The following is a 27423-nucleotide window of genomic DNA, read 5'->3' as shown; positions in this document are numbered from 1 at the left end:
TGTTAAAACATAATTTACTCCTACTTTCGCTATTGAAATTGCAATCATGGGGTGAGAAAACCTTTCTTTACCGAGGTTGTTAACATGTAGCGAGTCGAATTAACTTCGTGGAGCAACTTTCTCCGTGGATCGTGAAGCTGATTGTTTGGCGAATTTAATTTCAATGTCGAAGGTAAGCGTACGACAAAGTGGATATAGCGTGTATAGTTTGCTCTCTTTAGTTTCGTTTTTTAACTTTCAGAAAACCCTCGACTCAATATCCACGTTAATCTTTCAATGAAGATGGGTCTTAGTGTTTTGAAAAAGCTCGAGATTAATCAAGTCTTGTTATTCATGGCGGCTTCGCCTTGGAATTAATGCTTACATATGCATGGATTGAGATTGTTGGCTGAAATTGATGATCTTAGCTTACTATTAACTTCATGAACACGTTTTATATTGTTATTAACTGTTTCTTTGGATAAAGTTTAACTTGAGGTACCTTCGTTCGTGACTTTGATAAATGAGGTTCGCGTTGAAAAATATAATATAAGGCACGCTATGTCGATGGACATATGCAAATTAATTTTATTTGTTTAAACTTTAGACACCTGCATGTAAACCGCAACATCAAATTAAAGCTTATAGAGCTGGCTATCAAACTACACCAAGAATTTGGAAATAAAACGAATTATCGAATTTTTAGCGCTGTTTTCTCGAATCAATTTTTTCACTTGAAGGGGAGTAGGGGACGCTTGAAAGAGCTAAAACTCAGAGGGAATTTGTTCGTTTGCCAATTTGGACAGTAGCAAAAAAAAAGTGTCTGCAAATTTTTTCTTTCGAAATATTTTTCCCCGAGAGTGATTTTGGTCTGAGCACTCCACATTTTTTTAAATCCTAATTCAAAATTGTTCTGTAACTTTTTACTACGATTGAATACGGACAAGTGCAGACACACTTTTTTTTAGAAACTGAGGAGCAAATTAAATTAGCGAAAAACAAAATTCACTTTGACTTGTAGCTTTCAAAAGGTGATTCGGACGCTCGCATTAAGAGGTTGTGAAAAATTCGACAATTCATTTTATTTCAAAATTCTTGGTAAAGTTTGATCGCCAGCTCTAAGCTTTAACGTACATGTAGGGGTTTAGGTATCTACAGTTTAAACCGAATGCGCTACATTGCTTGGACGCTAGACACCTCTAAAAGTATATGGTATTAAACCTCTTGAGACGCAGTTAGACCCAAGACGTCACCCTGATCTGCATACATGTAGCTTGACACGCATGGCCTAATTTGTGTGCCATGAAAAATAATTATCATTAGCGTCCATAATTTGTTGATCTTAGACTAAATGATAAAGCCTCGAAATGATTTTAAACAATATTACATTATCAGCCTTATAAGATTTGTGTTCTACTCTTGCTCAGTTTATCTGTCAGTTCAATTGTTAAAGCCTTGGCTCAAGATGTGCAAATGTTCTTGGAGTATGATTTGGTAAGCTAGAACATTGATACCAGTAATTTATATGAATATTATTTAGTGTTGTTGTAAGGATGGTAGAGAAGTCTGAATTTTAGTCAATGCATCTGTGAAGAGGAAACTAAAGGACAGTTGTCATGATATTCAGCGGTGTTATTACATTTCATTGTTGCCTAGTAACACTCGGTACATGCGCAGTGGTGTATTATAGGAGAGCCATGTGCTTTCACCTAATGGCCTTTGTAAGCTTTTGTTGTGTTTTCTAAATAAACCTTGTGAGATTTCAAGACAACAGTAGTATATGTTTTAAAACCTGTGCTAAGCTATTTGACTGTATTTGTGGCCACTATCTCTGTTTGTTTTAAGTATGGGGAAAAAAAAAAACAGTTTAGTTAACCTAATTAGAGTTCTCCCCGTCTCCCTCTCATGTTTGTTTCTGTGGATCAATTTTTACTTTTTAATAGTTTCTTTTTTAATTTCCCAACCACAGTTCTTACTAAAAGTTTGAGTTTCTTTTTTTTTTTTTTTCAGTTTCAGTAATCAACAAGATTAAAGGCTTCCTGTGATGTCAAGGCTATCAAAGGTATTATCTTTGACTTTATTAGAAAACTTGCCATGTCTATTATGATGAGCTGTAAGCTTAAATGCTTCTGGATGTGAGAATGAACTCTGGTGGTGTAAAGTAATAATAATTTATTTAAATTACAACAATAATAATTGTCAATTAAAAAATTAAAGTTGAATTCAGCTTGTTATAGAAACTACGTTACAGTAATTTGAATTTCATACATAAACAGCTTGGTTTGCTTTAGTGTGCTCTGAAGGAGATTTTATGAAAATGGATTTTGAATAGTAAACTTATGATGTTTTTAATCATGCAGTTTCAATGAACATAACTTTTTACAGAATTACAGGGAAAGTGACAGGTAAAGGTTGACATAGATTTACTGCAACAAGTTTATGACTGATCTGTACATGTAGTATTAATAGAAATGTTAAAAATCCTTTAGTTTGTTTTATAACCTTACACACAGTAGTTAGTTTTGATGTAACACAAAATACAATAATCTGTGCAATCTCAGTTACAGATGTGAGCTAGCACATTGCACTGAACACATACAACTATATGCTGTTCATTTAATGCCATTATTTTCCCCAAATCCCAAACTTTCAGTAAATTCTCAAATTCATGTTGTGACTCCTGGCTGATCAGCCAATCTCATGCAGACATTCATGAAGAGAATTAGTTGATTTTGAATGTGAAGGTGGAGTGCGTCAATTTTAAAGGGATCAGTGGATTTGTTTTTTATTTTTTTGCATATTTCCAGAAGACATTCTAAAATTCCAGAAAGTTTTAATTTATAACTGCAAGTCAAGTTTTACCTCCTCGCTTCAAAGTCTGAGCAAAATACTGTTTTCTCAAAGCAGAAAATGGATATCTTGATATTGATAATAATTTGCCCTATTTTCTTTGCTTACAGACTGTATTAACCCTTGGCCTAATAACTAATTAATTGAGTTGAGAATTAGGAAGCACACTGCTGGCAGCTCATCCTGAGTACATCAATTTCCTATTTTTTTTTTTTTTTTTTAATTTGTAGGAGTCCTCCATCCTCAACATAGCCTCTACATCACAGGAAGTTCATAAAGAGGAAGCCCCAAGTTTGTCCTCCAGAAGAACATTGAAGGTGACTCTTCTAAGCAGTGAATGGAGGTCAACAAAAGGAGGTGTGTCAACCATCAATAGAGAGCTTGCCATTCAGTTGGCAAAGTTCCCTGATGTGCAAGTCAGTGTCTATCTCCCTGAATGCAGTGAAGAGGATAAAAAAGTTGCTGCTAGTCACAATGTCCATCTCATTGAGGCAGAAGAACTGCATGGTATACATCCAGATCTTTGGTTGTCCTCTCTACCAGCTCATCATGCTGTGGACTGTGTGATTGGACATGGAGACCAACTTGGAAAACAAGTGCAACTGATAAAACGCCACCATGATTGTAAATGGATTCAGGTCGTCCATACTGACCCTGAAGAACTTGGAATGTTCAAAAATGATGCAGATGCTGTTTCTAAAGGAGAGGAAAAGCACAAGTTAGAAGTTAAACTCTGTGAATTGTCTGATCAAGTTGTAGCAGTTGGACCCAAGCTGGAGGAAGCTTTCTCAGGATATCTGCGTCCCTTTCAGAAAGATCAAAATGTTGTCAACCTCACCCCAGGCATCTTCTCTGAGTTTGCTGATGTAAAGCAAGCTTCAAAGGAAAGAAGAACATTTTCTGTTCTGTTGTTAGGGAATGGTGACAGTGAAGACTTGCAGCTGAAAGGTTATGACATTGCTGCTCAGGCAATTGCAAAGTTGAAAGACATGCCACAACCCTACAAACTGAAGGTTGTAGGAGTACAAAGTGGAAGAGAGCAGCAAGTAGCAGAAATGTTGCTCCAGCAAGGCATTTCCCGTGATCAACTTGTTGTACGTGGTTTCAAAGAAAGAGAGCAGTTGGCTGAGCAGTTTTGTGAGGTAGATCTTGCCATAATGCCATCAAGATCGGAGGGGTTTGGTCTGCCTGCTCTTGAAGCTCTATCTGCTGGTCTGCCTGTGCTTGTAAGTGGTAACTCTGGTCTCGGAGAAGCTCTTAAGAATGTGCCTCATGGTTCAAACTGTGTAGTAGATTCAGACGATCCTAAAGAGTGGGCCAAGGCAATCAGGAGTGTCCGTCAGAAAAGAAGAAATGTACGACTTGTGGAAATGAAGTCTATCTGTGAAGAGTATGCAAAGGTTTACAGCTGGGAGGAGCAGTGCAGGTTACTTGTGCAAAGAATGATGAGCATCATTTCAGGTAAAATTCCTTTGTTGCATTAATAATGGCTGATGTTCCCTGTGGGATAAAAAAGACCAGATTTACAAAGTCCTTCTAGGTGAAGGTGCCTCCCAAGTATTGTTTACTGACAAAACTTTACTGTTAGCTTAACGTATGAGACTTACATGTGTGATCAGGGCTTCAAAGGGTTGCACTTGAATGCCAGAGTTTTGCAACTCAGATGTCACATTCTCACAACTCAGCCAGATGTCAAATTTTCACAACCTAATTAATATCAGATCAAACAACTTGGATGTTGGATTTTGGAAGTAACAACGTAAACTCAGAAGACAAATTTTCACAACTTGGATGTTGGATGGAGCGTTGACATTAGCATCCCCATATTATTGCATGCTTTGAATTGGTAAAGAATAATAATGCAATGGTCTGTGATAGTGGTCTGGGGTATAATGTACTAATAAAGGCCAATACATGATGTACATCACTGTATGTTGATGTTACTGATTCAAGCACTGTGTATCTTTACACTCCTAAGATGCCATGTTGTATAATTTTGCTCATTACAATTTTTCCCTCTGAAGGTTTTTCTGATGGAAGTCAGTCTTCAGTAGCAGGTTACAGTCAGCTTCCTTTCCCTGCAGCCTCTCAAACTCATCTGACAAGTGGAACAGAAGGTTAGCATGAATCACTTTCTCAAAACAGTTACAAGGAAGCTGTCAGGTAGCATCTGCAAAAATCATTAAACAATAAGCTTTTTGATGTATGTTTATGACCTTTGTTCCTGCATTTATAAGTGTTGAAGACTGCCAGCTATCTGTGGAATTTTTTTTTTTACTGAAATCACTGGTGATGTATAGTTCCACCTTAATATCACAATTTTCTCCTTTAAAGGTTATTCTGTTGGAAGTCACTCTTCAGTAGCAGGTTACAGTCAGCTTCCTGTCACCTTCCCTGTCACGTCTCAGACTCATCTAAGAAGTGGAACTGAAAGTAGGTGTAAACATTTAGTTTTATTCCATCAACGTTATTAATAATATTTGCAAAAATTGAGGGGCTGACAGCATAATCAACCCAAATGACTTTTGAGATCACTTTTTGTTGTTTAGGTTAAGATTGGCTGCAATTTTCGCATGTGGTCTTGAATTCGTTCAGGGAATGATGCTCCAATGTTGTACCTGCTGCTTTGTAAATTGTGCAGCAAAGCAGCAGATAAAACATTGAGCAAAGTTTCCTTAAGGAATTAAAGGCCACAAAACCCCGGTGAATCTGAGCTAAAACAAGAAAAAGTGATCTGAAAAGTCCTTTGGGTGATTATATGCTCTCAGCCCTTCAATTGTCAGCTGCCTTGGTGTGTCGATCGTTAAACAATATTTTTTTTATGCAAGTGGTGTACTTACGTGTATGTGGCTTTTTCTCCTTGTATTTGTGTACCTGCTGCATGCTGCTGTCTTGTTGTACATCCACTCTGAAAATAAAAGTGCTATGTTGTGTAATTTTGTTATAATTGCAATTTTCCCCTCTAAAGGTTTTTCTGGTGGAAGTCAGTCTTCAGTCTCTAAAGGAGAGTTCAATTCATGAAATGATCACAGAAAGGAGAGTCGGCATCTAGAAAATCATGCAAATTTATCCATTGAATATCTGGATTTCTCATTAATATTATTATGGGTGCTTTCCATTCACCAAAAATTTTCGGTTTGAATTTTCGGAAATTTCGGTCTCAAATGGAACGGGCTTATACTCAGTTGTCACGTGGTCAGTTTTTGCCTCAGGCCTCTTGACGCCGTTTATATGTGTTTTGAATAAAACACGAGAATTTTCGAAAATACCGAAATTTCCACTTTTCGGGAACACTGAAAAGGTTGTCCTAAATTTTCGAAAAATTTTTCTGGAAAAGATCCTGTTTCATTCGATTTCCACCTGAAATTTTTGAAAATTTCGTTGAATGGAAAGCGCCCTATTAGTGCTACAGGAGATACATGTATTTCTATTCTCACCATGCCTTTAAATAATTATTATTATCATGTTGATAATGCAGTCCATACATTGTATGTCTGATGGCTGTGCAGGTCTCCTTATATTATTTACTGCATGCTTAAATTGATTTCAATTAGTAAAGAATGTCAATGCATTGGTCTGCTGATTGTGGTCTGAGATGCTAATAAAGTCCAGTACATTTTGTACAGCACTGTTTATTATTGAGATGTTGCTGCTTCATGCAAGCACTGTGTATCTTTACACTCCTAAAATGCTATGTTGGCTAATTTTGCTTATTACAATAATTGTAATAAGCAAAATTATTAAAAACTGAATCATTGGATAATGCAATTCAAGACTTTTCATTGGCTTAGCTATCATGGTATATGAGCTAATATACCATAACCTACAAATATGGTAAGTGTACGCGTCAGCTTAAAATTAAAAGGGAGCTAAAAAAAATTTTCTGAGGAAACAATGGCGGCCGGCGAAAATCGCTTCGCGCCGGAGTTAAATGAAAAAGAAGTCCTTGAACTGTTACAAAACGCAACACCAGGAAGCACAAAGAAAGCCACAAAGTATGGCATGAAAATATTTCAAGGTAGCAACTTCAAAACTTTATTTTGACAATTTAAGCATCTGTGTTTATAGTTTAATAATGCGAAGCAAAACAATGCAAGTTGAGACAATTTACAAATTAATTAAATTAATTGGTTACATTTAACTAACCTTTTCAGACTGGCTTTTGACTTCTGGGAACAAATTTAGTGTTACACCAATCGAAGAAATGCGTAAAGAGGAACTCAATGCTTGCCTTAAAAGTTTTTATACATCAGCAAGAAAACAAGACGGTCAGTTTTACAAGTCATCTTCCTTGAAGGCAATTCGTGCAGCCATTGACAGGTATCTTCGCATGCCTCCACACTCCAAACAGTTTTCTATCATTGTCGACCCTGCTTTTACCGAAGCAAACAAGATCTTAGACGCATTTGTCAAGGAACTGAGAAAGTCTGGAAAAATTAGTGGTGTTGTGCATAAAAAGGCCATCTCGAAAAAGCAAGTTGAGAAGCTCTTCCAAAGCGGTGAACTTGGTCCGGCAGACACGAAAGATCCAGCACAGCTTCAAAGAACAGCGTGGTTCTACCTTGGCATATACTTCGGAAGACGTGGCAGAGAAAATCAGCGAAATATGAAACCTGCCATGCTTGCCCTCAGAGCTACTCCACAAGGAGAAGAGTATCTTGAGCTTAACAGAGAGTTTCCCGGCTTGTTGCCAGCGACGAAAAATCATCAAGGTGGCCTTTCCGATTCCGAAGATGAGTCGGACGCGAAAATATTGTCTGTACCAGAATCTGCCAAATGCCCGGTGAACACCATAAAAAATTACTTGTCCCACTTGAATCCTAAGTTAGATTGCCTTTTTCAGCGTCCACGGGAAAAAGCAAGAAGCTTTAATCCTGACGAAGATAAAGTGTGGTACTGCAATTCGCCTCTTGGAGTGAACATTCTAGATTCGATGTTGAAATTAATGAGCTCTCGAGCAGGGATCCAGCCTCACCTCACGAATCATTGCCTCAGGGCAACTTCGGTGACCATCCTTTCTGACAACAACTGTGAGACGAGGCACATTAAATCAGTCACCGGCCACAAGTCCGACCATTCAATCGAAAGCTACAACAATCGACCTTCCCTCGACCAGCAAAAGAAGATGTCGGAAGCGCTCAGTTCGTTCCTTCACGGCCACGAAGCCACTTCAACTGACAAAGAAAACACAGCAGGACGGCAGCTGGATTTACAGGCTACAAGCTCATCTACCACGGCAATTCAAGCATCCCCAGCGTCAGTTCTCGTCCAGCATAATCAAGTGGCGGTTTCCAACAACATGCATGACAACTACGCACATGGCGAGCAAGGGCTGCATCGCTTTCCTCCGCAGTTTAACTTTTACAACTGCACCAACGTGCAAGTTCACAATAATTTTAGCGGATGCGGTTAAACTGTGTATTGTAAACATTAACAGAAAATTTTTTCACTTATTCAAGCAGCGAAAATTTGACAAACTTGATGCATTTTGATCGTCGCGTTTTATAATTCATTCAGAACAACGCGCGCAGGATTTGACAGTTCAGTTGATAGACATGTGACATGTCATGAAATGAGTTAAACCGGAAATTATCTGTATATTGTAACATCCGGTTTTTTCTTACAAAATAAATTCGGGAAGATTTGTCTCATCTTGGGGGCGTTATTAATAAAACAATTATTCCACTCGCGCTTGTTGGATATGAGATGATTATAGCCAACTCGGCACTGCGCGCCTCGTTGGCTATTTACCATCTCATATCCAACGCGCGCTCGTGGAATAATTGTTAATTAGCCAACATAGCATGTTATTATTTATTATTTATTATTATTCATTATTTTCCCCTCTGCAGGTTTTTCTGTTGGAAGTCAGTCTTCAGTAGCAGGTTACAGTCAGCTTCCTTTCCCTGCAGCCTCTCAAACTCATCTGAGAAGTAGAATTGAAGGTAGGTGGGAATCACTTAATCAAAACAATTGAAGGGCTGGGAGCATAACTGACTTATGTCGAATTTCAGCCCGTTTTTCGATGTAGCTGGGATTTGTGCAAACGTTTGCATGTGAACCGCAATTCGACTGAAAACCATTGTCCAGTATTTTTTCACGCCGCTTTGTGTTTCGTATTAATGCCATTGAGAAATGTTACCATCTTGTAAAGATATATCGGTAACATTATAGACACTGGATGACCAAAAGGACAATGCACTGAGGATTAAATACTTGTATTCAATATACACTCGTTGTCTTTGAAACACGGCACACGAAAGCGGTGTTTTTCGCGGGAGCAACGAAAAGAATGCTGTCACGCTTTTATTTGATTCTGTTACAAACTACTACGTACGTGACAGGAATGTCCGAAATGTAAACAGTTACATCCTCTAAGAGAAAATGTGTCCATTTCCTGGCGTAAAATCCAGCTTTGTCCCGTTTGTCGACATATCACTCTTCATAACACAAAATACTAGCATTCTACACGATTAACAGGAAGACATGTAGCCATTTCAACGATTAACAACGATTAACAACGATTAACGGCAGTTCTAATTAAAGGTAAAGACTATCTATTCTTTTTTATGAGCAGTCGGTGTTAACCGTTGAAAATCTATGTTAATCGTACTTTTATTGAATCATTGCCTTGAAATTGTCAAGTTAATCGTTACGTACCGAATTTCAAGCCTGGCAAACTACAACTAAGGCTTGCAAAACACCTTGCACATGGCGGGATTTGTCTCTGATGCTCCCACGGGATTTGATAATCAAATTGAAAAATTCATCACGGCACAGTCATCACTACCAAGGAGGGATTCTTTGGACAACATTTCCACCAGTTCCTGTGAACTGCATTCCTCAATTTCATAACTTTTCAAAAGATCCATAGATGTCGGTGCGTTTACAAACTTCACCAAACAAAAGCGAAACCAACTAGCCAGTACGATACGCAAGTTGTTTATCCCGACTGCCTTGGTCTATTTTGGGCTTGTTACAACTCGCAAAAGCAAACCATGATATCATCTCAAACGTTACTTATAGAAACAACAACTGGTGCAACTAAACACGGCTCGTGGACAGTGGAAACTTTTAGCCTACCGATAATTTGGAAAACGAGTCTGACGTGGACAAAACCTATCAAAAACTTGCCTTCCAAGCGCGTTCACTTGTAGACAAGCAAACTACCAAATACCCCTCCCCCTCCCCCTCCCCCTGACTCAATGTTGTCTTTTGGGTCACGAACAGTTTCCTGGCAAGCATCACTTCCCACATCAACATTGCATAAGGGGGAGGGGGGAAGGGAGAAGTAACTGTTGTAGAATTATGAAGGGAGAAACAGTAAGTGAGTGGTTTTTTGGCTGTCTGTGTTCGGTTCTCATTGCATAGGGGGAGGGGGTGGGAGGGAGAAGTAAGCAAGTGGTTTTTGTTCTGTTCGTGTTTGGTTTTCTCAAGGAGTTTTGTCCACGATTGTAAAACCGCGAAATGTTTTCCAAACCAGGGAGAGCCAAAATTCGGACAAATCCGTGCGAAATCGAAAGCCGCGCTAAAATTCGACATAAGTCGGTTATGCCCTCAGACCTTCATATGAGCTATTCCCTACGGGGTTGAGCAAATGAATATATAAATATAATATTCATGTATTGAATAATGAAGGGCTGGGAGCATAACCGACTTATGTCGAATTTCAGCCCGTTTTTCGATGTAGCTGGGATTTGTACAAACGTTTGCATGTGAACCGCAATTCGATTGAAAACCATTGTCCAGTATTTTTTCACGCCGTTTTGTGTTTCGTATTAATGCCATTGAGAAATGTTACCATCTTGTAAAGATATATCGGTAACATTATAGACACTGGATGACCAAAAGGACAATGCACTGAAGATTAAATACTTGTATTCAATATACACTCGTTGTCTTTGAAACACGGCACACGAAAGCGGTGTTTTTCGCGGGAGCAACGAAAAGAATGCTGTCACGCTTTTATTTGACTCTGTTACAAACTACTACGTACGTGACAGGAATGTCCGAAATGTAAACAGTTACATCCTCCAAGAGAAAATGTGTCCATTTCCTGGCGTAAAATCCAGCTTTGTCCCGTTTGTCGACATATCACTCTTCATAACGCAAAATACTAGCATTCTACACGATTAACAGGAAGACATGTAGCCATTTCAACGATTAACAACGATTAACGGCAGTTCTAATTAAAGGTAAAGACTATCTATTCTTTTTTATGAGCAGTCGGTGTTAACCGTTGAAAATCTATGTTAATCGTACTTTTATTGAATCATTGCCTTGAAATTGTCAAGTTAATCGTTACATACCGAATTTCAAGCCTGGCAAACCACAACTAAGGCTTGCAAAACACCTTGCACATGGCGGGATTTGTCTCTGATGCTCCCGCGGGATTTGATAATCGAATTGAAAAATTCATCACGGCACAGTCATCACTACCAAGGAGGGATTCTTTGGACAACATTTCCACCAGTTCCTGTGAACTGCATTCCTCAATTTCATAACTTTTCAAAAGATCCATAGATGTCGGTGCGTTTACAAACTTCACCAAACAAAAGCGAAACCAACTAGCTAGTACGATACGCAAGTTGTTTATCCTGACTGCCTTGGTCTATTTTGGGCTTGTTACAACCCGCAAAAGCAAACCATGATATCATCTCAAACGTTACTTATAGAAACAACAACTGGTGCGACTAAACACGGCTCGTGGACAGTGGAAACTTTTAGCCTACTGATAATTTGGAAAACGAGTCTGACGTGGACAAAACCTATGAAAAACTTGCCTTCCAAGCACGTTCACTTGTAGACAAGCAAACTATCAAATACCCCTCCCCCTCCCCCTCCCCCTGACTCAATGTTGTCTTTTGGGTCACGAACAGTTTCCTGGCAAGCATCACTTCCCACATCAACATTGCATAAGGGGGAGGGGGGAAGGGAGAAGTAACTGTTGTAGAATTATGAAGGGAGAAACAGTAAGTGAGTGGTTTTTTGGCTGTCTGTGTTCGGTTCTCATTGCATAGGGGGAGGGGGTGGGAGGGAGAAGTAAGCAAGTGGTTTTTGTTCTGTTCGTGTTTGGTTTTCTCAAGGAGTTTTGTCCACGATTGTAAAACCGCGAAATGTTTTCCAAACCAGGGAGAGCCAAAATTCGGACAAATCCGTGCGAAATCGAAAGCCGCGCTAAAATTCGACATAAGTCGGTTATGCCCTCAGACCTTCAATTATGAGGAACCTATCAGGTAGCATCTGCAAAAATCCATTTTAAACAATAAGCTTTTTGATGCACGTTTATGACCTTTTTTCTTGTATTTATAAATGAAAATGTTGCAGACTGCTGTGCAATTGTTCTTTACTGAAATAGACTGTTGGCGTATAGTTCTTCTTAATGTTACCAAATTATTCATTCCCCTCTGCAGGTTTTTCTGGCGGAGGTCAGTCTTCAGTAGCAGGTTATAGTCAGCTTCCTTCCCAAACTCATTTGAGAAGTGGACCAGAAGGTTGGTGGGAATTACTATTTTAATGACAAGTATCACTAACAACAATTTGCCAACATGTACATGTAACATTTGCAAAAACTGTTAGCTACGTACTGCATGTCTTGTTGCCTTGTTAAATAATATTTAGATTTTTGATACTTGTATACTCTACAGCCTGTATATAATTATAATTATAATTATAATTATAGGATTCTTGGAAATACACTTGTTATTCCTTTTATTGGTGGTTTTAGTTATGACAGCTGAACAAATTTTCCGTGGTCTTGAGCAAATGCAATATGATGCAGACAAGATCATTGGCCAGACACAACTTCTTGAGGGGTTAAAGAAAATTGCTTCAGACAAAGGCTTCAGAATTTCTGAAAACAGAGGAGCAGGGAATTGCATGTTTTATGCATTATCAGAACAACTGGACCTGGTGAAAGGAATCCAAATCTCTCATGAAGCATTGAGGCAACACATAGTCCAATACCTCAAGGAGAACCCTACACTGGTAAGTTAGTATTGGTAGTGTCTAACAAGTGAGTTTCATTTTTTGGTGAAACAATCCAGCAAAGCAATAAAATGGGACAGGTAGGAGTTTCTTTTTCGAGCACCGTATTTGTTCGAATAAATGCTCCAGCGTTTATTAAATTTTTGGCACTTAAGATGCGGCGTTTGTTTGAGGTCGCTGTTTATTAGAGGGTGGCGTTTATTGCAAACCTTGTAACAAAAACTGTGAATTTTTTGTGTCATTTAAACGTCTGTTGCACTTATTGAATAACTTCCTACGCACAAACACTGAGAACAACTTATTTGCGAAAGTCAGTGGCAAAAGAAAGAGAGAAATTGGACTAGTTGTACCGGCAAGATTCTCGGCTGTTACCACGGAATTGCGCATCGCAGAAGATCTAGAGAGAGAGAGCTAAGCAGCAAAGCTATGAAGTATAGCCACTTTGAACTGAATAACACTACAATCGAGAAAAATAAATTTTCACGACTGGTTTAGATTGAATGTTGTCTTTTGTTTTTATGTTTCGAATAAATGCCGCAATGTCGAGAAAGATCGCGGCGTTTATTTGAGGGCGGCATTTAATGATAGTTTTGCTTCTCCCTGCGGCGTTTATTCTGGGGCGTCGTTTGTTCGAGGGAGGTGTTTATTCGAATAATTACGGTATCCCAAAATGGCTGAACAAAAAATATACCTCTCTCATGAATTCATCACAACAAACACAATATCACATTCAAATCCTAGAAGTACATGTACATGTATGCAGATGTTTGTCACTGCATGAATGTAGTTTAATGGTCTAAGCTCCCACAAGTCTCCTGTAGCTGAGTGCTATAACATCCAAATGGAAGGTCAAAGGTTCAACTCCGTTAGGGGGGAGAATTCAGATTTTCTTGTTCTGAGTACAATATGCTTGCACATGTCACTGACTGAAAAATTCCTCTATCAAGATAAAACTTAATTGTCATTTTGCAAGAGAAGGCAGAAGTCAAATTCTTAAAATTATGGTTGCTAATTTTCTTGGACAGTTGGTACATTACTTAAAGGCTGCATGATATTAAAGCGAAGCAAAGCTCTGAAAGTGCATTATATCCAGTGCTTCAGTTATTCAATTATGAAACAGTTAACATGTTTCGGTATAATTTGGTTTGTTGCGGATCGGTGCACTGGCCAATTTAGTGAAAAGCTTTACCCTCCAGTTGATCATTGGATGAAGTGGCACAATGTACTTTGACATTTTTTGTTAATTGTTTTGTTCTTCTCTTGCAGCAAGATGGGACAGAACTGATTAACTTTGTACATGGACATCAGTCGTGGCCTGATTACCTAAGAAACATGGCAGCAGATGGGACATGGGGTGACCACGTCATTCTCCATGCTGCAGCAAACTGCTTTAAAACATGCATTCACGTGATCAGCAGTCTGTCACATGACTTAACTATCCACCCAGAACATGATGTTAGCAGCAGCAGCCAGCTTGTATTGGGACACCTGCATGAACATCACTATGTCAGCCTGCGACCCAAAACAGGTAGAGGAAGTTAATATGGACTTACATTACGCCAGTACCGGTCAGCGGTACTATGAGTTAACATGCGTTAGCTGTTGTTCGTAGCCTGGCGTCCGCCATATTGTTACTGTTACTAGGCCGCTAGTTGTATTCCAGTTTGATTAAAGCCTTACACTAATTGGTCGTGCCTTGATTCTTGCCTTATCTTCCTAACTGGCGTGGTGGCAGCGGTCGGTTCAACCCAAGCCTCACCTTTTTACCGTACAAAGTCACTTTTAAGCCTCGACCGCAGCAACCAAAACAGTGTATCCTTCACTGTGAAAACACGTCCCGGAGTTTTACCTTGTATGTAATGGCATCTTCTCACCGCGCACCGAAACAGTGGTGCCTTTCCAAGGTGGAAACTATTAATAGCTTCGAGAATTTACACATTATCATTGGACAGCAACTTCGCTCCCTTCCCAGCCGATGGCGTTCAATGGTTGAAAAAGACCAAAGCCCAACCACTTCAAGGACTCGAAGCCGATGGTGATTCCATACCTCTTGCTCGACGCCTCACCGCTCGACAAAAAGTCAACTTTCTCGAGCTGATGCTCGGTCAGATTGCGAATTACTGCCCTATCATTTCCCGAAGCACTTTGGTGAAAAATTCAACGTCACTCGAATACATCTGGCAAACTATTCGCCAGCACTTTGGTTTCCAAGCCTCCGGCGCACAATTTATCAATTTTTCTGACGTACACCTCGCAGCGGATGAGGGCCCTGAGGATCTGTATCAACGCCTCATGGCTTTTGTGGAAGATTCCTTACTACGTGCTAACGGTTTAACTTACCACGGCGAACATGTTACAGAGGATGAGGAACTAACCCCTACCCTAGAAAACTTTGTCATTCTTACTTGATTGCGACTCATTTACCCCAGTCTCCCTCGTTTAGTCAAGCAACGTTACGGCACGGAGTTGAGGTCTCGCACCCTTGCCTCAATTAAACCCGAGTTCTCTCAGGCACTTAGCTCTCTCCTCGAGGAAATCCGCGCTTCAGATGATGCTAAGATTCTACGTGCTGCGGTAGCAGATGATTTTCGTCGCCCCCGTCCGGGCGGCAGGAGTGACCCTAAGATCCGCACCAGACCGCCCCGTCAGGACAAGGTCTGTCCCTTATGCAAGCAAGCCGCTAGCTCTAACACCAACCATTTCCTCAATCAGTGTACCTTCCTCCCTGACAACGACAGGTGCTTCATGGTAAAAGCGAGACAGATCGTCGGCATACTGGACGATGAGGAAGACACCACCTACGACCTTGATCCTGATCCACCCTGTCATGAAACCACTTTGCCTACCCCTGAGGTTGTTGCCTACCGTGTCCAGACCCGTCAATCTCCTTATGTGGATGTCTTTCATGGTCACCGTGTTGTACGTATCACCATTGACAGCGAAGCAACTGGAAATATGATCCGTCACTCCACCGCGAAGCGTCTTGGGTGTCCAGTTATATCAAGTGCTCAGTCCATCCAGCAGGCAGATGGCTCTTCCCAGCTTCAGGTGGTCGGAGAGATATGGACATCCTTGCCCCCCGAAAACACAGACTTTACAATCGAGGGACTTGTCGTCGAGTATCTTGAGGTCGCAGTGCTTGCTGGTACCCCTTTCATGGAGGCCAATGACGTTGCTGTCCTGGCGCAACCCGGTATCGTTTCCAGTGTTGTGCGGGCAATCCGCATACCAAACCTGTCAACCGAACCTCGAACGCTTAAGCGTCACAAACACTTCTGCCAGGTCACCCCTGTCTTCGAACCAAAAGAGGAGCCACCGACAAGTCAGCCTCCTACTCAGCATCCGTTACCTCCCTCTCACGCTAGCCACTCTGCATCCGTCCAGGTAGACCCAGACCGCATTCTCCCTGAGGCTGTCAGAGCCAACTTCCAATCTCTGCTCAGTGAGTGCGACTCCGTATTTGACCCTCAGTTCCCAGGTTACAATGGATCCGCAGGTCCTTACCAAGCAAAGGTCAACATGGGTCCTGTCGAGCCCCCACAGCAGAAAGGCCGCCTCCCCTAATATGCCCGCGATAAGCTCGTGGAACTCCAAGAGAAGTTCGACCACCTAGAGCAGCTTGGTGTCTTCCAGCGCCCTGAAGATGTTGGTATCACTGTAGAATACCTGAACCCTTCTTTCCCCAACATCCTTGCTGCCTGACGTGGACTCCACCTTGCGCCGCTTCGCCCAGTGGTCTTATATCATCGTCACATACCTGGCAAGTGCCTTTTACCAAATACCTTTGGCTAAAGAGTCCATGAAGTATTGCGGCGTCGCCACTCCGTTTAAAGGAGTACGAGTCTACGTTCGTTCCGCTATGGGTATGCCCGGATCGGAAATCGCCCTTGAAGAGGTTATATGCCGCGTTCTAGGCCCACTACTACAACATGGATCCGTTGCCAAAATCGCTGATGATCTGTACTGCGGTGGCAACACACCCTAAGAGCTACTCCACAACTGGAAGAGGGTCCTACACGCCCTACACAAGTGCAACCTGCGATTGTCTGCCCACATGACCATCATCAGTCCCAAAACTACCACTATTCTCGGCTGGATCTGGAATGCTGGCTCCCTCTCTGCCAGTCCCCACCGTCTTAACACCCTTGCCACGTACCCCGAGCCGAACACTGTTGCTTGCTTGAGATCCTTCATTGGCGCGTACAAAGTTCTTTCCCGTGTCATTCCAAGGTGCTCAAGTTACCTTGCTTCACTGGATGCTGTAACAGCCGGTTGTCCTTCTCAGGAATCTATTCACTGGATTGATGATCTCAGGGCCGCATTCCGTAGTGCTCAGAATGCTCTTTCCTTTGCACTTACCATCACATTACCCAGACACGAGGACCAGTTATGGATTGTCACTGATGGAGCTGTCCGGGACCCTGGAATAGGTGCCACCCTCTACATAACGCACGGAGATAAGTTTTGTGTCTCTGGCTTCTTCAGCGCCAAGTTACGGGGCTCCCAAACAACGTGGCTTCTGTGCGAACTAAGCACTTCAGCCCGTATCTTATCTAGTCCGTCAGAAAGGCCTGCATTCTTACTGACAGTAAGCCTTGCGTTCAAGCCTATGAGAAGCTCTGTCGCGGTGAGTTCTCTGCCAGCTCCTGCGTCTCCACCTTCTTGTCTGTCATGAGTCGTTACCAAGCGCTGCAATCCTCCCATCAGACTTCGCAAGCCGAAACGCCGCCGCCTGTGACAGCGAGACCTGTCAGGTGTGCTCTTTCATTTTTCATTTCAGAGACTCTGTTGTCCGAGCCGTGTCTGTTCAAGATATCCTCCAAGGCAATGTTCGCCTTCCCTTTACCAGCCAACCTGCCTAGGTGACCGTTCAGTCTGAGTGCCCAGATCTACGCCGCACCCACGCTCACCTCATCCAGGGTATGAGACCGTGCAAAAAGCTCACAAACATAAAGGACGTCAAATGTTATTTACAAGTTGCGTCAGTTGCAGATGATGGCCTCCTTGTTGTGCGGTGTCATGAACCCTTGTCACCGTCTAGAGAGTGCATCGTTGTCCCACGCCAAGCTTTGGACGGCCTTTTGACTGCCCTCCACATACAACTCAACCACCTGTCCTGTCACCAGTTGAAAATGGTCGTCAAACGCTATCTATACGCTCTCGATCTGGACAAGGCTGTCTCTCGTGTTTCTGATGGGTGCCACTCCTGTGCAGCAATCCGCAGCTCTCCAACCGCACGTATTGACCAGTCCACTTCCTCTCCTCCCGACGCTATTGGTCGGTCCTTTGCCGCAGACGTCATTAACGCTCTCGCCAGCTCATCTTTGTCCTCCGCGAGACTGTGACCTCTTACACTTCCACTGTATCTCTTGAAGACGAGCATCATCAAACGTTATGCGACGCCATTGTAAAGCTCTGCTTAGATCTGCGCCCTATGGATGGCCCACCTGGTGTGATCCGTACTGACCCTGCCCCTGGCTTTAAGGCTGTCGTTAATGACCCTCTCTGAAAGAGGCATAGAATTACAATTGAGCTTGGTCAGGCCAAAAATCCCAACAAGAATCCCGTAGCTGAGAGTGCAGTCCAGAAGTTGGAAACGGAACTTCTCCGCCAGGAGCCTTTAGGCGGTGCCGTTTCTCCCCTCACTCTCGCCGTAGCCACTTCTGCCTTGAACTCTCGTATCCGTTCACGTGGCCTATCCTCGCGAGAACTGTGGACACAGCGGGACCAGTTTTCAAACCAGCAGTTACCCCTTTCCGACAACCATTTAATTGCCCTCCAGCACGAGCAGCGTCTATCCAACCACCCCCACAGTGAGCGCTCCAAAGCTCCGTTGCACAGCAGGCGTCCTACTCCTGTAATTGATGTTGGTGACCTGGTGTACCTTCATTCCGATCGGAACAGGTCTCGAGCCTGCGACCGCTACCTGGTTGTAGCCATAGATCCACCATTCTGTGATATCAAAAAGTTCATTGAATCCCAATTACGCAGCTCATCTTACCACGTCAAACTTACTGAGTGCTTCAAGGTCCCTTCCGACTTGGCTGATCCCTTACATCCTCCTCGCCAGTGTCGTGGCCATGACTCAGATGACGAAGACAATCCTGATACCACACCTCACCCCCCACCCTCGCTGCCTGACATCCCTGATGCTATTTCTGCTTCAGCCCAGCATCTATCTAACACTCCTCCCTGTATTACACCACCTGCTCCCGCCGTTCCTGTTGACCGCATTATGGACGACGCAGCTGCCCAGCCATCTTGCCCTGAGGACCGCTCCTTGGAGAAGGCAGTCGTTCCAGCAGACCCTGACCCTCCTGGCCTGCGGAGATCATCTCGCACTAGACGTCGTCCTGCACGTTTTGAAGATTATGATACTGAACTATAGCCTTTGATACTGATCGGTGACGTTTAAGTCAGTTTAAGAGTTTAAGTAGTGCTTTTATGTACTTTCCTCTATGTTTTTGGTTCCAGTTTTCTCGCTTACACGCTATGTAAAAAAAAGGAAAAAAGAAGTCACGCCAGTACCGGTCAGTGGTACTATGAGTTAGCATGCGTTATCTGTTGTTCGTAGCCTGGCGTCCGCCATATTGTTACTGTCACTCGGCCGCTAGTTGTATTCCAGTTTGATTAAAGCCTTACACTAATTGGTCGTGCCTTGGTTCTTGCCTTATCTTCCTGACTGGCATTAATTTTTGGTTTTCAAGAAAAGTGAAAATATAGTGATTAATTAACAATAATTATTATTAATGACAAAGGAACTGAACAGGAAATACATACTGAATAAGCTAACAAAACTAAATCGCTTTTATAACAGCTATTTAGTTTTGTTTGTCTACTCGGTATGTATTTTTTGTTGTTCCTTTGTCATTGTCACGCCATAATTAGCTATATTTTTACTTTAATTTATAATTTCTTGTCACGTTGTAATTGGTTGTTTGCTCTATATTTATTGTCATGTTTTAACTAGCTATACTGTACTATACTTTTTGTACTGAAGATGGATGAAGATTGATCCGAAACATTTTTTTTTTTACCACAATAATATAAATTACATTTCAAGAAACAAAAGAAAAATGTTGTTACTTTCTTAACAATTATTTCATGCTAGCTTACTCTTCAAAAATTTGATGGTAACTGTCGTTTCATTTTGATAACAGTCCCCCTAATATTTTTGTTGAGAGAAAAAAAGACAGAGCATCGCAGGGTGAGTGCCTTAGAAGGGGTTCCAAAAATGAGAAACTGATGAACTGCGGCCTTATGCTATTATTGTCTTGTGTGTTTGGAACCCCTGATGAGGCACAAATTCTTAGATATACGTAATTACATGTACATGTACATGTATGAGGGCCTAGGAGAATTGCACTTGAATGTCAGATTTTTGCAATTCAGATGTTACATTCTCACAACTCACTGATGTCAAATTTTCGCAGTCCTTATCTCATATCAAATGACTTCAGGATGTTGGATTTTGGAAGTAGCACCTCAGATCTCAAACTTTTGCAACTTGAACTCCTGAGATGCTATGTTGTGTATTTAATTTTTGGTTATTGTAATTTTCCCCTCTGAAGGTTTCTCTGTTGGAAGTAAGTCTTCAGTAGCAGGTTACAGTCAGCTTCCTTTCCCTGCAGCCTCTCAAACTCATCTGACAAGTGGAAGTGAAGGTAGGTGGGAACCACAAAGAAGCTATCGGTTATACCTGTTTATGACCTTTTGCTCCTGCATTGATTTAAATATTGCAGACTGCTGTCTCTGCAGTAAGAATTATTGTTCTTTACTGAAATCACTGTAAGTTGATGTATTGTGCTTCTCAATATTACAAAAAGATTTATTTCTTCCCCTCTGAAGGTTTTTCTGGTGGAAGTCAGTCTTCAGTAGCAGGTTACAGTCAGCTTCCTTTCCCTACAGCCTCTCAAACTCATCTGACAAGTGGAACAGAAGGTAGGTAACAGGCCAAACTACCCATTATCGAACTTTGGAAAAAGGAAAACAAAACAAACTTAAACTCATCGCCAATAGATGAGCTTAGGAAACTGCTGCCTGGAAAGTCAGTGGGGGCCTCACATGATTGAGGCATGCCAAGAGGTATCCATGGCAACCCTGCAATCACCCGTCACACTGAAAAATTCAATACAAACAATACTTACCTGGAATCCCCTAAGCCAAAATGAGGGTGGGAGCTGAGAGGGGCAAGAATCCACAACAATTCACCGCAACTCAAATGATCCACAATGATCAGCAAAATTGCGAGCTAAATATATTGTGAAACATGAACCTGCCCTGCCGGGACCTATGGACCACCCTGAAGATCTCGCACTGCCCCAAACAAGACTGCTGACTGCATTGGCTTGAGCCTAACCTTGCCTAAATTACATTTAGCTACATCAAACAAAAAAAACCTAAACATACAGCAATACAGTGCAATCCTGTCTTTCAAACCTGAGAGGTTCTTTTTTGGATTTGCTTCACTCAAACATGATAAGTTTACCCCCAATTTCTCAAAACCTCAATAACTCAAAACTCCAGCGAACTTTGTTTTCTTGGGTGCAACTGATCCCCGATAACTAGGGCCTTTAAAGATTTAGAGATCACCCAGGTCTTAATCTCTGTTAGTTTTGATGCTAGGATATACTGGTGGAGTTCAGCCAGTCTACAATCAATGCACCAGTCTACACAATTTGGTTGCTCAACACATTAGGCTGTTTTGCAGATAGTAAGTGAGTCAATGAACCACAACATCACAGAATGAGGCCTTGAATTTCTTCAGGAAATGTTGCTCCAATGTTTTATCCATTGCTTTTCACTTTGTTTGCAATAAAAACTTATGATTACAGGCAAGATTTCTGTCTTTATCACAAATCAAAAAACAAAGTGGTTGATAAAACATTAGAGTAACATTTTCTGAGGAATTCAAGGCCACATGCAAAAATTCCTGTTGATCTGAATGAGCTTAAACAACAAAAAGCGATCTGAAAAGCCATTTAGGTTGATTATACTATCAGCTGTTCAACCGTTTTAACAAGCAATTAGCATGATGAGTGGAGTTAAAAGGTCACCCAAGCTTTATTAGGGCCTATATAGTTATACAATAGATCCCCCTTAAAAGGAGTTTTTAGGTCTATGATTTTAGCAGTTATAAATACCATCAATTATCAAATACTTGTTTATTGTAAATAGTAAATTTCAATGTTATGTTTATACATATAAGAAGTCATAAGTCTTATTTTACTTTACAATTTTATTACAGTTATTGTTCATGTATTTTTTTATATTATTTACACGACCCCACAAGCTGCATAGCTTAAATACTCATCGTGTCAAAATAAAGGTTTTACTTACTTACTTACTTACAAGCAACAGTAAATGTTGCCTGTATTACTTGACCTTTTAGAAAGCTGGTATGCAAAAAAATTATAAATGTACACGGTATTTTACACTAAAATGGGCACTTTCTGCATTATTATTACTGCTGAGTCTTTTGCTATAATTCAGATATTTTAACCATGCCAAGTTACACTGTAATTTATTGAAACAGCAAGTTCAGAATGTACAGTACTTTTATTGTCAGCTGAACTGTTTTTGCAGATGGTGGGATGGAAATGTTTCCTCTCATATTAATTATTGATCATGCATGGCACAATGATATTGTTGACCAAATTTGGGTCCTACATATAGTGTTCCTTCACTTTTCTACTTTAATTTCTAATCCACACAATATTTCCTGTTGCAGGTTCTTCCAAGAAGCAAATCTCAGGAAATGGTATAAGGTCTACTTCACATGCAACTCATCCTCCAAAGCGACAGAGGACATCGACTGCTTGTTTTAAAAGTAATTTTCCATTTTAGTTGTGTATTATCTCAGAAGAACTTTTTCCATGCTGAGTTTATTAAAAAAATTATGAATTTTAACTTGCTAATTTAAGTACTAAGTAAGATGAAGACTGCATTGTTAATTCTTGGTTTAGATGTTTCACCTTAATTAGGCAGGATCAGTGGATATTTCATTTTGCCATATTAGTACTACAAAGGACAAAGACATTTCACTTTTACAAGCTGCCTTTACAAGCACTAATATTGGGCTAATGGGTACACAATGAGTTGGATTTTAGAACACCACAGTTTGACTAGAGGAATGGGAATAGAACGCTGATGTGCACATCAAAATCAACTAAAAGGCACATAACATTTTGGAGAAATACAAAATTCACTGACTTTGAGGATATCTTAGCTGCTGTTTGAAGTTGTATAAACACCAGCAAAGACTTTACCAGTATATTTTTCTGGATTACTTATAATTAACTGGGCCCGGTTGTTCAAAAGCCGATTAACAACTGGTAATCCCATATTAAAAGTTAACTGAGCTTTTCATTCCGCTTGTTTAAAATGTTTTAGAAGCTAAAAAAAGGGGTGAAGAAAAGTCTCACCACAAAAATAAGGGACTAATATGTTTTGGAAGAACCTCTATTGAATATTATGAAAGGTGTTTGTCATCGTGGTTTAAAATGATAGATGAGTTAATCGTTTGTCTCACGATTGAGTCACAAGGATGTAGATCGCGACGTTTCGACCGCTATACTGCTGGTCTTCATCAGGCGATGGTGTCGACTGATTGCGTGACAGTATAAGTAGCACCTTGGTTTGTGTTGATTGGTGCGTTTCGATCCTCTCTTAAGCTGTTATTGATTGGAGGATTTCGATCCTCGTCGTTCAGACTAGAAAATTGTTCCCTCGGCCGTCCGCCTTGGTACCGATCGGTTGCTGTGTAGTTTGATCGTGGGCATCCACGCTTCCGGAATTTCAATTCCATTATCCCTATTGATGTTGTCAGGGTGAAGTCTTATGTGAATAGCCTCTTTAACCCAACGGGTGTACCAATGTGGGTCTCGGTCAATAAACTTAACCTCATCCCAGAGCGGATAGTGGCCCGTCGCATTGCTGTGTTCTGAAACGGCGGAGGATTGGGTTCGAGCAAGCCGTATGTCTCTATCGTGTTCCTTAATCCTTTCATTCATAGATCTTCCCGTCTCTCCAATATAGACCTTGCCACACTCACAGGGAATCTTGTAGACTACTCCGTCTTGTTTTGCAGGGTCGACAGTGTCCTTAGGTCGCACTAGGTGTGATCTAAGTGTTGTGTCAGATCTGAAAACTGTCCGTATGCCTTGCTGTTGTAGGCAACGGCGAAGAGCCTCTGATAACCCTTTGACGTATGGTAGCACCGCAGTAGATTTAATTTCAGGCGCTGGTTCTTTTGTGGCTGTTTGTTTCTTTGTTTTCGTAATGTTTTTCACAAACGAAAACGGATAACCGTTAGAAACAAGAACTGATGAGAGGTGTTTCTTTTCTTGCGAGACAACTGATGGTTTAGTTATGAGGTGTTTCGATCTATCGTACAGGCACTTGACAATACCGCGTTTTACAGATTGTGGGTGGTGTGAATCATACGCTAGGTATTGGTCAGTGTGTGTAGGCTTTCTGTAAACACTGGTAGAGAGGTAGCCATCCGAATCTCTAGTTACCAACGTGTCAAGAAAGGGTATGGTGTTGTTGGTCTCAGTTTCCATAGTGAAGCGGATCGTTGGTTGTTGACTATTGAGGTGTTGCAGGAAAATGTCAACTTTGTCTCGACTCAAGATGGTAAAGGTGTCATCCACATAGCGTTTCCAAATCTTAGGCATACAAGGCGTAGAAGTCAAAGCTTGTTCTTCAAAATCCTCCATGTAGAGGTTAGCTATGACAGCGGATACCGGGCTACCCATGGCTGCTCCCTCTTGTTGCTCATAAATTAATCCATCATACTGGAAGTATGTGGATCTTAGAACGAAATCCAAGAGGTCCGCAATCTGTGCAGGTGTTAAAGTCGTGCGGTTAGCAAGACACGGGTCAGCTTCTAGTTTCCGTAACGCGGCCTGTACGGCGCCTTCGATAGGTACGTTTGTGAACAGTGATTCTACGTCAAAAGACACCATGATCTCGCTCTCTAGTACCCTCTCACCGTTGATAGTGGACACGAAATGAGCTGAGTTGTTGACTGTATACTCTGATTTCCCTGTTAAGGGAGATAACACATCGGCTAGGTAGGAAGACAGATCATAAGCAAAGGTGTTCACACAAGAAACTATAGGTCTCAGAGGTGTATTTACCTTGTGTATCTTAGGAAGGCCATAGATTCTAGGTGGTTGCTTATGTTTGGGCCTGATCTTATTATATACGGACTCTGTCAGGTGCCCACCTCGCTTCAGGTTCAGAAGCTTTTCAGTCAACTTTCGGCTCAAACGGTCCGTTGGGTCTTTATTAAGAAGTCGGTATGGACCCTTCTCAATCAGTGCTTTCAGTTTATCGTCATAGGTGTTTTTGTCTAACACTACACTGGCACGACCTTTGTCTGCCGGGAGAATCATAATGTTCTTATCCTCTTTTAAACCTTTGAGAGCTTGTTTCATCTCCCTGGTGATATTAGGTTCAGGAGGCTTAGCCTTCTGGAGGATAGAGTTTACGTTTCTCCTGACAGTGTCTGCCTGTTCTGCGTCAAGTGGTCTTATTGCAGATTCAACCTTGGCAACTATCTCAGTGGCTGGGATGCTTGTAGGTGTTACAGCAAAATTTAACCCTTTCTGTAGTAAAGATACCTCAGCGTCGCTTAAGGACCTGGAGGATAAGTTGATAACCCATTTGGATTTGTCAACTTGAGGTGTTCTGTCAACATGAGGTGTTCTAGTCGTAGAAACAGAAGACTGTTTCTCGATCAACAGGTTATCGAACTTTCGTTTCTGTCTGTCTCTGGTCTTATTAAACAGTCGTTTTGTGTTGCAACTGATCTTTTCAAGTATTTCAGAAGCATCTTTAGGCGAAAGAGTGGCTGTTATACTCTTCGCTGTAGAGTGCTACCAGAGGCTACCTCTCTACCAGTGTTTACAGAAAGCCTACACACACTGACCAATACCTAGCGTATGATTCACACCACCCACAATCTGTAAAACGCGGTATTGTCAAGTGCCTGTACGATAGATCGAAACACCTCATAACTAAACCATCAGTTGTCTCGCAAGAAAAGAAACACCTCTCATCAGTTCTTGTTTCTAACGGTTATCCGTTTTCGTTTGTGAAAAACATTACGAAAACAAAGAAACAAACAGCCACAAAAGAACCAGCGCCTGAAATTAAATCTACTGCGGTGCTACCATACGTCAAAGGGTTATCAGAGGCTCTTCGCCGTTGCCTACAACAGCAAGGCATACGGACAGTTTTCAGATCTGACACAACACTTAGATCACACCTAGTGCGTCCTAAGGACACTGTCGACCCTGCAAAACAAGACGGAGTAGTCTACAAGATTCCCTGTGAGTGTGGCAAGGTCTATATTGGAGAGACGGGAAGATCTATGCATGAAAGGATTAAGGAACACGATAGAGACATACGGCTTGCTCGAACCCAATCCTCCGCCGTTTCAGAACACAGCAATGCGACGGGCCACTATCCGCTCTGGGATGAGGTTAAGTTTATTGACCGAGACCCACATTGGTACACCCGTAGGGTTAAAGAGGCTATTCACATAAGACTTCACCCTGACAACATCAATAGGGATAATGGAATTGAAATTCCGGAAGCGTGGATGCCCACGATCAAACTACACAGCAACCGATCGGTACCAAGGCGGACGGCCGAGGGAACAATTTTCTAGTCTGAACGACGAGGATCGAAATCCTCCAATCAACAACAGCCTAAGAGAGGATCGAAACGCACCAATCAACACAAACCAAGGTGCTACTTATACTGTCACGCAATCACTCGACACCATCGCCTGATGAAGACCAGCAGTATAGCGGTCGAAACGTCGCGATCCACATCCTTGTGACTCAATCGTGAGACAAACGATTAACTCATCTATCATTTTAAACCACGATGACAAACACCTTTCATAATATACAACTAACTTGCACATTTGATCTCATATTTATTGGCTTCGCGTCTCACTGTTGTACAATTTTTTCCATCCAAAGCAAAACACTGATGTTTGATGCTGTTTGTCCGTCGAATTCTCCGTATTTGACAGTTGAATTCCATATGAACAAACAGTACGATTGAAATCTAGAAAATCCTCGCAAGTTCATCCAAAGCCAGTTGGTGACCTTTGCCATTTCCAGCGAAAGCAGATGTGCCGCGAAATCGTTGTCTATTTTAAACAGACTTGTCCCTTTACCAATTTTCCACGTTTGGTGGACGTATCTTGTTAACCGCACAGGATTTCTACATCCACTCCACTCTGTCCGCTTAACTTCTGTGCTTCCAGAGAGTCCACAGAACGTTCCGTCGCCGGTCGGCCGCGCCATCGACAAAAATGTGGTTTTCGAATGCTAAAACACTTTTAACCTTACAAAAATCGAACTTATATTTACAACAGGAAACAAATATTATAAAAAGTGAAGAACGAAGAGCGGATGATCCAAATTCGGGCGCGATTTCAACAGATCGTTCCACCACAAGGTCGCATCGAATTTGGTGTCGACCCGTACAATTTATTTTTAAGCCGGTCTGCTCGCGCATGCGCTTGACCGTGAACTAATCACAAGTGTGATTTTCCCGCTAGCTTTTCATACTTTTGATCAT

The 27423-nt window shown here is 41.5% G+C and overlaps 3 protein-coding genes and 1 pseudogene across 4 annotated transcripts; 3 read left to right on the top strand and 1 right to left on the bottom strand.

Annotated features, from left to right (window-relative positions):
• The first annotated feature begins 1 nt into the window (after position 1).
• On the top strand, positions 2–22662 carry LOC146463488 (uncharacterized). Its single transcript, XM_085084382.1, has 13 exons — positions 2–172; positions 1407–1473; positions 1990–2041; positions 3060–4290; positions 4854–4946; positions 5164–5262; positions 8682–8774; positions 12243–12323; positions 12557–12816; positions 14083–14344; positions 20388–20480; positions 20665–20757; positions 22547–22662. The coding sequence occupies exons 3-13, from the start codon at positions 2024–2026 to the stop codon at positions 22660–22662; spliced, it is 2439 nt and encodes an 812-aa protein (XP_084940508.1). The 5' UTR covers positions 2–172; positions 1407–1473; positions 1990–2023.
• On the top strand, positions 6557–8610 carry LOC146463490 (uncharacterized protein KIAA1958-like). Of its 2 annotated transcripts, none has more exons than XM_085084226.1 (2): positions 6557–6663; positions 6984–8610. In XM_085084226.1, exon 2 carries the CDS (start codon positions 7034–7036, stop codon positions 8240–8242), a length of 1209 nt encoding a protein of 402 aa, XP_084940352.1. In that variant the 5' UTR covers positions 6557–6663; positions 6984–7033; the 3' UTR covers positions 8243–8610. The 2 variants fall into 2 exon arrangements, with proteins under 2 accessions (XP_084940352.1, XP_084940351.1); XM_085084225.1 differs by having other exon boundaries at positions 6562–6847.
• On the top strand, positions 14416–19502 carry LOC146463489 (uncharacterized; annotated as a pseudogene).
• Positions 22663–23320: 658 nt separating the features above from the next.
• Positions 23321–27423, bottom strand: LOC146463487 (uncharacterized). The gene is made up of 2 exons (XM_085084381.1): positions 27414–27423; positions 23321–25690 (listed from the first exon to the last, which is right to left on the bottom strand). The coding sequence occupies exons 1-2, from the start codon at positions 27421–27423 to the stop codon at positions 23529–23531; spliced, it is 2172 nt and encodes a 723-aa protein (XP_084940507.1). The 3' UTR covers positions 23321–23528.

This window comes from Pavona decussata, unplaced genomic scaffold (genome assembly GCF_977016875.1).
Source record: "Pavona decussata unplaced genomic scaffold, jaPavDecu1.1 SCAFFOLD_175, whole genome shotgun sequence".
NCBI lineage: Eukaryota > Metazoa > Cnidaria > Anthozoa > Scleractinia > Agariciidae > Pavona > Pavona decussata.
The sequence above is the reverse complement of the archived record's forward strand: the minus strand, read 5'-3'. Positions and strand labels throughout refer to the sequence as shown.